Genomic DNA, 11,576 nt, shown 5'->3' with positions numbered 1-11,576 from the left:
CCCGCGGCGGAGGTGGCCAGGCCGCCCCGGGGGGGCGAGCGCGAAGGCGGGGGCTCGGGCCCGCCGCGCCCCCATGCCGCGGTGAGCACTCGCGCTCGGCGCACTTGTCGCCGCTCCGCGCCAGCCCCAGCGAGCCGGCTCTCCCCGCCCCGCCAGCCCGGGCCCTACCTGCGGCCGCCGTCGGGGGAGGGGGGTCCCCCCAGCTCTGCGGAGCCGCATGAACAATAGGCGGCGGCGGTTCCTGCGGGCGGCGGCAGCCCCGCACCCTATGGATCGGCCGCTCCATGGAGCCCTCCAGAGCGCTTCTCGGCTGCCTGGCGAGCGCCGCCGCTGCCGCCCCGCCGGGGGAGGATGGAGCGGGGGCCGCGGCCGAGGAGGAGGAGGAAGAGGAGGAGGAGGCGGCGGCGGCCCCCGGGGAGCTGGGTTCCGAAGCACCGCTGCCCTACTGGACGGCGGTGTTCGAGTACGAGGCTGCAGGCGAGGACGAGCTGACCCTGCGGCTGGGCGACGTGGTGGAGGTGCTGTCCAAGGACTCGCAGGTGTCCGGCGACGAGGGCTGGTGGACCGGGCAGCTGAACCAGCGGGTGGGCATCTTCCCCAGCAACTACGTGACCCCGCGCAGCGCCTTCTCCAGTCGTTGCCAGCACGGCGGCGAGGACCCCAGTTGCTACCCGCCCATTCAGTGTAAGGCGAAGGCGGGGCCGCGGGGCCGGGCGGGGAGCGGGGGCTGGAGGCCTAGGGGTGGTCTCGTAACGGGTGGGGAATGATTGACCCGCGGGTGGGTGTGTGCGCGCGCGCTCGCGCTGTAGGGGCTTTGGTGGGTGCGATGGGTAAGGTAGAGATGCCGCAGGCCTTGCCTGGAACCTCAGGCGCTCGGGCTCCTTAACCTTCATCTGACCACCTCAGCGGCAGCGTCTGCTTTCCACCTCCTGAAGCCCCAGCGTGAGAATCTCCCCATTTCCCACTCCCCGCTCCCCCCAACTGTGGAAGGATTTCAGGCCAGCTGGTAGTTTCTGTCCTAACCTTAGTCCCCAAATCAGGGACCTTCCTGACCTCTTCTGCCGCCTGTCCCCGCCCCTTCAAGGCATTTGCTAGGGAGCAGATGGGGGTGTCTCCCGCAGGGCTGGCTGGGCCGGCTCTCAAGTCCCGGAAGCCTGTGTGAACTCGGGTCGGAAGTGTCTTTGAAACGTCTTGTCTATTTCTTGGATCGCAATCATGTATCTCAGAAGTTGTACCTTTAGGAGTCTCACTGAGAAGGGTCTAGTGTGTGGAGAAGCAGGTGATGGGGTGAGAAATGATTAGAGAGGGAAAAAGATCTTCCCCCTTGAGAGTGACTAAATCCCAGTCTCTTGACACCCAGGCTGTTCACATAATACATTTCTCCTTTCTTCTCATCCTAGATCCTTGCCTATATTTGGTATTTGCCAAATCTCAAGTGAACCATGCCCACGGGTCCCTCCCAGGGCCTTTCTTCCAGTGTCCTGGTTTTCATCAGTTTCCCAGGAGCCCCCTGTTCCACACCCTGCTATAAAATTCCCTTTTTTGTTTTGTTTCGTTTTGTTTTGTTTTGTTTTGTTTTAAAGGAGTTAAATTGCCATTAGAATCCCTTAATCAGTTCTGCTAGGTGGTTTTAGAAGAAAGATGTAAATATCTTCTGTGCAGTTTACACTGTTTTATATTTGAGGGTTCTCTTAATTTCTTTCTTGCTAATACAGGTTTTGTTAATACATATTTATTATTGTTTATTCCAGATTTTGTATACTTTGCATTTTAGTCAATTAAAAAAATCATTCCCAGGGCCAACCTCAGGCATTGAATTTTTAAATTTCATTTGTAACATTTATCTTTCTGAAACAAACCATTTATCTTTCTGGTCCTATAACTTATTTTCACCTGAAGAATTGTGTTACTTTATGTAAGATGTTTATAAAATACCATCACTTAATATGAAAGTCACAACCTCTTTCCTTATTTTTCTGTTCTCCATTTTTATTGGTGTTTTGACTATCAAATTGATGTTCAAATCCTTAGTTCCCTTTGTTTTTATCTCCCTCTCATTCAATTTAAAACTTCGTGTTTCTACAATTTGATCTATATAAAGTCTGGAGGGGACAAATGACTTTAAATTGTTTCTGAGTGTTAAATCTTTTTGCATGTAGTACTGGGAAGGTGTAGGCTAAGGGTCCTAGCATACGGGTCTGAAATAGTGTTGAAGGTGAACATGGTCACATATTGGAAGAGATATTGGAAGAACGGCCTGGCATATTAGACACAGTGTAGTTTTAAACAGAAGTCAAATTGTGAGTTTCTTTGTGGGTGACTTCTTGTGATTTTTTTTTTTTTTTTTTTTTTTACAGCTAATGTCAGAGTAGGAGAGCTATGTGAGGCTCCTGAGCAGGGACTCAGTTTCTTTAATGTCTGTACTTCCAGCTATCGAGCAGTCAAGAGTGAATATGACTTGGGCTGGAAGAACTCATCTGCAGAACACCAGATGTGTCCACAGTGTGCTACATTAGCAGCTCCTCCATTAGGTGCCCAGGACTTAATCTTAAAAAAATTTTTTTTATCCTTTCTTCATTTTTTGATAGAGACAGAGCGTGAGTGGGGGAGGGAGAGAGAGAGGGAGACAGAATCCTAAGCAAGCTCCAGGCTCTGAACTGACAGCACAGAGCCAGGACTTAATCTTTAATGTAACAAAGGTTACCTTGGGTAGACTAGATTCCTGTATGTAGAATTCAGATGATGAGAAAGTAGGGAGTACTTTGTGCTTCTTAAAAGAACTGACTTGAAGAACATGAGTTTTGAAGGTCCTGGTAACTTATTTTATTTAGTCTCACCATGAGTTCTGAACTTGAATGGGATTAATTCTTGATAATTCAGAAAGTTTAATTTCATCCAAAAACCAATTAGAGTGCCTTGTGAAAGATGGATACTGTGTTAAATACCAAGAGATAAAGAAATAATAAGATACGGAGGTGCTTGTAAGTCATGCCTGAGGGAGATTGGTGATGTAAATACATCATTTCAGTGCAGTGCTTTGGTAAAGATGAACATGGGAAGTTGCTAACAGGTGCTCTGATGGGTTCCTGTGTCCACCAGTTCAGTTAGTGTCACTCAGAAAATAAAGGTGATTGGCAACCTTGTCTCCAAAGACTTTGGAATAAAATTGAGCCACTGACAGCTTTTCCCCAGTTACCCTTTTGAATTTCTCCTTTGAGGCATAAATTGTGACATTAGATTAAGAACAGCAGACACTCAGTTAAGTAATAATGTTCAGTTTTAGTTTCAAATATTGCTTTTCAAACTGAAAATTTTGTTTCAAACTTCATTCAAAACAAAAGAGGGGAAATTACCAAACCTTGTGACAAATTTAAAAAAAATAGTGATACTAGAAATCATCTAATATTTACATAGTGCAGTTATCCCCACCAATGTAGATATGAAAGTTTAGCTTTCCATGGAGCTGAAAAATACAAATAACCTAGGAACTCATTCATCTTTTTTTTTTTTTTTTTTTTTAGCGAAAGAGGAAAAATGTACAGTTCCAAATTTATCATCATGAGAGATAAATAGCCCTAGGTTATTTAAAAAAAAAAAACACAACAGTTTCTTTACGGGAGGATTGTGTCTGTTTCCAAGCAGGGTAGAAATTAAGGTTATTGCTAATTTACATTTTTTTTCTTACATCTACTAGAAACATAAGAATGTATTTTCAGGCATACTTGGGATTTTTAAATGAGTCACGTGTGTACCATTCCCTCGCCCAAACCCACCAGAATGTGCCTATACATTTAGTTTCCAAGAATACAATTGAGAGAGAATAACATCTTGACTGCAAAAACGAAAGAAATAAGGTTTTGTTCTTGATATTCCTGAAAATATCCATCCACAGAAACTGAAAAATGTACTGAATGTGACTTGACCTGGTTTTTACTTAAAACCAGGTCTTGACTGGAGGGGGAAAGGAGAGCCCCACATTCTCTCAGCTGCAGTGAAGGTCTAGTTCCTACCCAAAGGAATCTTCACAGGGAGAAGAAAAGAAAGTACCCTCCCCCCAGTCCTCACTGTTCTGTCTTCTATCTGCTTGCAAGCTGTGCTCTATACTTTTCTTGAAGGCTGGTCATACTATTTCCTTAGCTAGTTAGCAAGAACCTGAGAGTTTATGTTCTACCAGAGAGAGATTATCACTTTCCCTTCCCCACAGAGGTTTTCCGTCTTCTGTGAAATGCCATTTGAGGAGCTGTCCTTTCAGCACCCTGATTCAGAATCCCTTCTTTTAAATCCTTGTACGTTTAAATAAGTACTTAACACGTCCTGTGTGTTTACAACTATGCCTCAGAACAGAGGAAAGAAGGGAGGGTATAAAACAAAATACTGAACAGTTTATTCCCTTAAGGAAAATTCAGATATTCAGTTGAGGAAATAAGATGTGTAAATGCCAACTTGTTACAGAGACATATCTTTTCATCAGTGTAGAAGCTGTTAGAAAAAGTGAATGTTTGAGGCACCTGGCTGGCTCATTAGAGCCTGTGACTCAATCTCAGGGTCATGAATTCAAGCCCCACATTGGGCGTAGAGATTACTTAAAAATAAAATCTTTAAAAAAAAAAAAAAAAAAAAAAAGTGAATGTTCCTTCCCTCCATGACCAAGGAGAGTCCTGACATAACTTACATATTTCTCCAAGAGGGTTTCCTTTTTCTTTTTTCTTTTTTTCTTTTATTTGAGATGGAGAGAGAAAGAGAATGTGTGTGTGTGAGTGAGAACACAAGTCAGGGAGAGGTGCACGGGGGTGGGGTGGGGAAAGAATCTTAAGCAGACTCCACGCTCAGCGTAGAGCTGTGTGCAGAGCTCAATCCCATGACCCTAGGATCGTGACCTGAGCCGAAATCAAGAGTCGGACACTCAACCCACAGAGCCACCCAGGCGCTCCTTTCCAAGACAGTTTCTAACAGCCCCTTAATATACCCATGTTTTTCTCATTCATATAAATGAGATAAGACAAGAATTAGTAATCAGGATTCATTTTAGGACCCAGAAACATTTAAGCTATTTTAAGCAGAAAGTGAGTTAGCACAGGAAAATGAGTGCTTACAGAAGTGTTGGAAGGGCAGGGAGAAGGGGCTCTTAGCTGGGTCTGTGGGAACAACTCTCAGAACATTGCAGACCTGGCCCACCCGGCAAGCCACCACTTCTCTGATTAGAAACATACAGAATCAGGGGGTGACATTGAAGCTGTCAATCTTAGGAACACCCTCTTGTAGTTACTGTCCAGAGATTAGGCAACCACTTGACCTTACAACATTCCTTTCTCCCATCTGCCCAGAGCTAATGACTGACATGCAGGAAAATCCTACTTCTCCACAGCCATGCTTGCGAGGAGAAAAGCAAGAATATGGTGTCCATCTCACTTCTGCCTTCCCTATCTTGTGCATCTAATTGGCAGAAGCAGAACAGTAGCGGTAAGGGAGTCTGGGAAATGTAGTTCTTAACTTTCGGGCCTCCGAAAGATCACGTAGAGAATTGTAGAGCAGATGTTGATTGTTTGTCTGCAGGACCAGCCACACCATTGATTCTTCAAGAAGAGTGCCAGATGGAGAGGAAAAGCTTGAACAGCTGAAACTTTTGGGTCAAGATGGGCTATACCTTCTGTGTAACTTTTTGTATTCCTTTGTGCAGACTGCCAGTTGCATTGTAAACTACAAATGAATGTTAGCCCTAGATAGGCTAGGAATACTCTAATTCAGGGAGAATAGAGGTTTGAGGACTGCTAGCATCTGAGTGGAAGATGGAGGCATCCTGGAGCTGGCTGAGGAAGGAAGAGAACAGCAGTGGGCATTTCCTCTTCTGATCTTGCCAAAAGTTCAGAAATAGATCTTTGTTTTCTTCGTTTTTGTTTTGTTTTGTTTCGTTTTGTTTTGTTTTTTAGCAACCTTATTTTCTCTATCTGTTTCAGGAGGTCCAATGCATTTTTTTTTTTCAACTTTTCAGGTCTGTCTGAGTTTGGTTTAGTCCCTACTGAGTTAGATTTTGCCCCCATTTTACTTGACTATCACTTACCTGCTGAGTGTTCAGCAGGATGAGTACAGTGGTGAGTAAAGCAGACAGAATCTGCCCTTGTGAATCTCACAATCTAGCAGGACAGCAGGCACTGAACAAGTAATTAAGCCTTGCTGAGTCTTGCCAAACAGAGACTGTTATGGATATGTTTGATGGGGGCCTGACCTCATTGAGGCAAGGGTTAGGAAAAGTTCCCTTAGCAGATTTTGTTTAAGCTGAGACCTGAGGGTTGAATATGAGTCAGCCAGGTAAAGACAAACTGAGAAGACACAGCACAGGGTTTTCATGAGAGAAACATAAAATAGCACTTTACTCATATAGCAACACCTTATCTAGCTCAAGATTTATAATCACTGATAGCTATTATTATCTATCCATGGAAGCCTTTCCAAACAGAGCGGAAGATATAATCAGGTACCCTAGATTCAAACTCTGCATTGGAAAGAAGATGAGTGGTTGGGTGTGGTACTGGGAGAATCAGGATAGAGCTGTGGAGCAGGTGACTTCTGGAGTAAGATGTCTCCTGGGAGGCTCCTTTCCCACATATCCTAGTCACCAGGCCCTGGTAGAACCGCGTTTTGAAAATATCCTCCCAGTTTACTGCACACTCTCTGTCTTCACTGTTGCTGCTATTCAGACCTTGGTGTTTGCATGCCTGGGTTATTTCAGTGGCCTCCTTAGTGGTACCTTTTGCAGTAGGCTCCCCATCCGCCAGGTTATAGTCCACATAGCTGCCAGAGTCGATGTCCTTTCTAAGTCCCAGTCTAAAAGCACTCCTCTACTTAAAAATGCGCTAGTCCTATCATTCACAGTGTGAAGTTCAAGCCTCTCAGAATGACTTTTAAAACATTTCACAGCCTAGGTGACCCCAACAACACTTTGAGCCTCATTTTGTATCCTAATGCATCTAATGCAGTCCTACTGGACTCCCTACAGTTCTTAATATGCCATATACTCTCATGCCCCATGTTCTTGCTCGTGACCTTCCCTTTGCTTGGATTGTCCTTCTCCCACCCCGATCTTCACTGCCTGATGAGATCCCTCCCACTCATTTTCTAAGATTTTATTTTTAAGTAATCTCTACACCCAGTATGGGGCTCAAACTCATAACCCCGAGGTCAAGAGTTGCACGTTCTACTGACCGAGCCAGCCAGGTGCTCCCCTCTAGCAGACTCATTCTTTAGGGTGCATTCCCAATGTTGCTTTCCCTGAGAATCCTTTCCCACTCACCCTCTTAATCCTTGTCCTGCAGTGGGAGTTGGTGTTTTTCCTGATCTGATTATACTGCTATAAAGGTTCTTTTCACACCGTGGTTTGGTTGTTGTGTGGCTGCCTTGTCACTGGGTTGTACGCTTCTCCTCATCTAGTACACAGTAAAACGATCTCCTTCTGTGTTCCCTTTAGTTGAAATGGTTTGTCTTGGTATGACATTCTGTATGATGTCCCAAATAGAAGTTATTACATGAATATTTGTTGAATGCCTGCTATGTGCTAGTCATGAAGAATAATGCAATAAGTTAACATTTCCTGCCCTTTTGGAGTTTTCCTTACAGTGGGGAGACAAAAAAGCCAAGTGAACAGACAACTTGCTGTTAACCCTCCAGGTAAATGGGTGATTCAAGGGTGTTTTCAGAATGTTTTTGACTTCTTTTTTTCTTTTCTTTCTCAGTGTTAGAGATTGATTTTGCGGAGCTAACCCTGGAAGAGATTATTGGCATCGGGGGCTTTGGGAAGGTCTATCGTGCTTTCTGGATAGGGGATGAGGTTGCCGTGAAAGCAGCTCGCCATGACCCCGATGAGGACATCAGCCAAACCATAGAGAATGTTCGCCAGGAGGCCAAGCTCTTTGCCATGCTGAAGCACCCCAACATCATTGCCCTTAGGGGTGTGTGTCTGAAGGAACCCAACCTCTGCTTGGTCATGGAGTTTGCACGCGGAGGGCCTTTGAATAGAGTGTTATCTGGGAAAAGGATTCCCCCGGACATCCTGGTGAACTGGGCTGTGCAGATTGCCAGAGGGATGAACTACTTACATGATGAGGCAATTGTCCCCATCATCCACCGTGACCTTAAGTCCAGTAACAGTGAGTATGAAGAGATGGGGCTGGAGGGCTCAAGAACACTTTTTATACTCAGTCCATGGCTTGGTGGGAGTGGATTCCTAATGGAATCTCAGTGGGCAGTGAAATGCCTTGCTTAAAACCATCCCATCCTTGAGTCGAGATGTAGGGGTACAATGAGTGCCAGGAAAAATTGGGGTAGGAAAAGAAGAATGAGGCAGCTCAGGGGTTTGGGATAATTTTGAGCTCATACTAGCAGGCAAGGTTGGCAGTGTATAATTCTGATATGCTGTGCAAAAATCCACATATATACATAGATTTATTTTTCCACTTGAGGGAAGTGTGTCTGTAATTACAAAAGGGGTTTTCCCCTTTGGAGGAACAGCAGATAATGCAAATATATATTGCCTGCATGCATTCTTCCTGAGCACCCCAATTTGAGGTACCCACTAGGGAAGGGGCCATAAGGAAAAAGAAGCATGTTCTTTGAGCTGCGAGGCCGATCCAGATGATAATGTCAACCGGGAGAGCATGACCAGCTGGTAGTATTATGGACTCCTGATAGCCTACGGGTATTATTAATTAATTGTTGTAACTACCTAGTGTTTAATAGCAGGGAACTGAGTAGTAACTGTTTATTAAACATCCAGAATCCATAAACTGGATTGTAAAGCAAGTGTTAGACATAATTACATGGTAAGTTGGTAGAAACCAGTCTCCTTGGCAGAATCGGCAGGTGCTGGAACTGTGCTGCTTTTGTGTGGTGATTCGTGCTCTCTCTTGCCTGAACTGTGTGGTATAGAGGATAAAATTTGTTAAATGGTATATAAATCACTTTGAGCATCCTGTCCAGAGAGGAGGGAGTTAGGGTTTTGGAGAGTGGTGTGGGTCCCCGGAACTTCACTCTCTGTCTTCTTCAGCATTGAGCCCAGAAATCCTTCAGACTTTGTTCCGAGCTGTTCCAGATGTGGTTTATTTTTCTGTTAATACTACTGTGAATCTGTTTACTTTAAAAAATACTTTTTAAATTTTTTAAAATAATAAGTAAAATTATATAAGTAGTGCATGTTTTTGTTGTATAAAAGTTAGTAAGTGTAGATAAAAAAGAAAGAGAGAGAGAGAAAGGTAACCCATAATGTTTTCCTTCAGGAAGCATAAGTATTACATTTGACATATCCTTCTAAATATTTTTAAAGTAAATACACACACACACACACAAATATATTTTCCAATTTACTTTAAAATAGACTTTCTTACCCTTAAAGTAAATACACACACACACACACACACACACACACACACACACACACATACACCCCAATATATATTTTCTAATTTACTTTAAGATAGCCTTTCTTACCCTTATCTCTTCTACCTGAGCCTTCTTCACCCTTAACAATAGAAAAATTCATCCTGGGGCACCTGGGTGGCTCAGTCGGTTAAGCGTCCGACTTCAGCTCAGGTCACGATCTTGTGGTCCGTGAGTTCGAGCCCCGCGTCAGGCTCTGGGCTCATGGCTCAGAGCCTGGAGCCTGCTTCCGGTTCTGTGTCTCCCTCTCTCTCTGCCCCTCCCCTGTTCATGCTCTGTTTCTCTTTGTCTCAAAAATAAATAAACGTTTAAAAAAAAAATTAAAAAAAAAGAAAAATTCATCCTTTCAAAAGCATGGAACATTAGATATAATGCATGTAAGGGATTTAAGTTCCATAAAATAAAATACGATTATTCTCATCCCTCCTCTCAAATTCTGTAAATGTTTAAATAAGCTAAAACTTTTGGTGACCCTTTTCACATTCTGCCTAGACTTTGCTTTGGATGATGGGGTAAGAATAAGCAGATGAGTTCGTAGAAAATGTAATGTAGAAAGTGAACTTTATTTTTTCTTATCATGCTAGGAGAAGTAGGCAAAGTGCTCTAATCTTAAAAACTTGGGCTAGGATGATGGAACTGTAAAAGTCAATCATTTCCTCCAAGAAGTTTCAAACTTGGGTGTAATTTAAGCTAAACACAAGGATTTACCTTTTGTGAGATTATGTATGGAAGTCTAGGTTCTTGTGAAGGAAAAGTTTACTTGCTGCAGGAGATGGCAAGAGACCTCAATGCCATTCTGTCATCTGAGAGACAAAACCCTGGTCTTTCTTTGTCTTTAGGGGGCTTTAGGATTGCCAAGGTGGAGCCCTCAGGTGTACTATGTCGTGATGAGAGTTGGACTTACATGGGGCAGTATGTATGACCCTTGACCTCCTCACGGTAACAGATGCCCAGAAACGTGCATAGTCCATTGGGCTGTGTGGTTGGTGCTGATATTGATGTCTGCTGTATATCTCTCATGGGAGCTGGGGTAGCTTCTTGAAAGTTGTCTGTGGTGGCTGTTTGCCGGGACTGTATAAATCCAATATGAGCCTTGATGACGTCGTTGTTTTTACTCCATTGCTCTGTGGGCGTGACTTGAAAATCATTTTAATCATTTAAAATAATGTTGTGCTAGTTTTTACCCGCCAGGTGGAGAGTCAGAATTTAGTGTTTTTGCAGACCTGGGTACACTGGCCTGTTTTTTTCTTGGTTCCAGAGAGTTGGATTTTGGTCGCTGTCATGTGAGGGCAGAATGCTATGAATCCTACGTGTTAGTTGACTTAGAACCACTAGAGAAAAGAGAACGTATCTATTGGGGCTGTCTTTGTGGAAAAAAGAAAGTAGTTGGTGACAAACATACGTTACAAAAGATTCAGTAAAAAGGTGATTTATTAAAATGCTTTATTATCCTAGTCACCTACTTTTAAAAGTCACGTGCTGTTACCTGACAATGGAAAATGTATAGCATCCTATATTGGTCCATAATCCTCAATAAGTTTAGGGTTGGCTGCGCATCACCTAAAAACCAAAATATCAGTGGCTAAAACAAAGTATACATTCATTTGTCTTTGAAAAAAAGTCTGCAGGGTTAAGAACACCACAGTGTCATCAGGGACCCAGGCTCCTATTTTTCACGGCAGCCCAGTACATGGGTTGCATCCTTAGGCTTGCCTTATGGTCTAAGATGGCTGCTGAAATGCCAGTTATTTGGTCCAAGTAACAGGCCTGAAGGGGGACAAAAAGCAGAAGCCCAGAAAAAGGTGCTCCTGACACTGAGTTGGCTCCCATGAACCTCCCAGAAGTCCAGCAAGACTCATCTGCTTGCATTAATTGGCCAGAATGTAATCATTTAGCCATGGCTGGCGCAGAGGAGGCTGGGAGAGGCAGGGCTTTAATCTGGGTGGCAGCGAACCCAGCTAGTAATCAGGGTCTGCTGCCAGGGGAGGCCGGTGGTGGAAGCAGCTGGCGGTCTTACCATGGCATCTTAATGTGGGACATGCATTGGGAAGAACTATTACTTCAGATATTAAGCATCATATAGCCAAACAAGGTTAGCCAGGCCTTGGGACGTGTGGCTCAGTCCCCCGATTTAACTAATGGTTTATACT

The 11,576-nt window shown here is 44.1% G+C and overlaps 1 protein-coding gene across 2 annotated transcripts in view; it reads left to right on the top strand.

Annotated features, from left to right (window-relative positions):
- The first annotated feature begins 23 nt into the window (after positions 1-23).
- MAP3K9 (mitogen-activated protein kinase kinase kinase 9) overlaps positions 24-11,576 on the top strand; it is a 76,073-nt gene continuing 64,520 nt past the window's right edge. For both annotated transcript variants that reach the window (XM_040477560.1, XM_040477559.1), the window contains exons 1-2: positions 24-684; positions 7,728-8,141. In XM_040477560.1, the coding sequence (XP_040333494.1) occupies positions 285-684; positions 7,728-8,141 (814 nt within the window). In that variant the 5' untranslated portion in view covers positions 24-284. The remainder of the gene's footprint in view (positions 685-7,727; positions 8,142-11,576) is intronic.

Source organism: Herpailurus yagouaroundi, unplaced genomic scaffold (genome assembly GCF_014898765.1).
Source record: "Herpailurus yagouaroundi ecotype Mexico unplaced genomic scaffold, PumYag 141, whole genome shotgun sequence".
Classification (NCBI taxonomy): domain Eukaryota; kingdom Metazoa; phylum Chordata; class Mammalia; order Carnivora; family Felidae; genus Herpailurus; species Herpailurus yagouaroundi.
The sequence above is the reverse complement of the archived record's forward strand: the minus strand, read 5'-3'. Positions and strand labels throughout refer to the sequence as shown.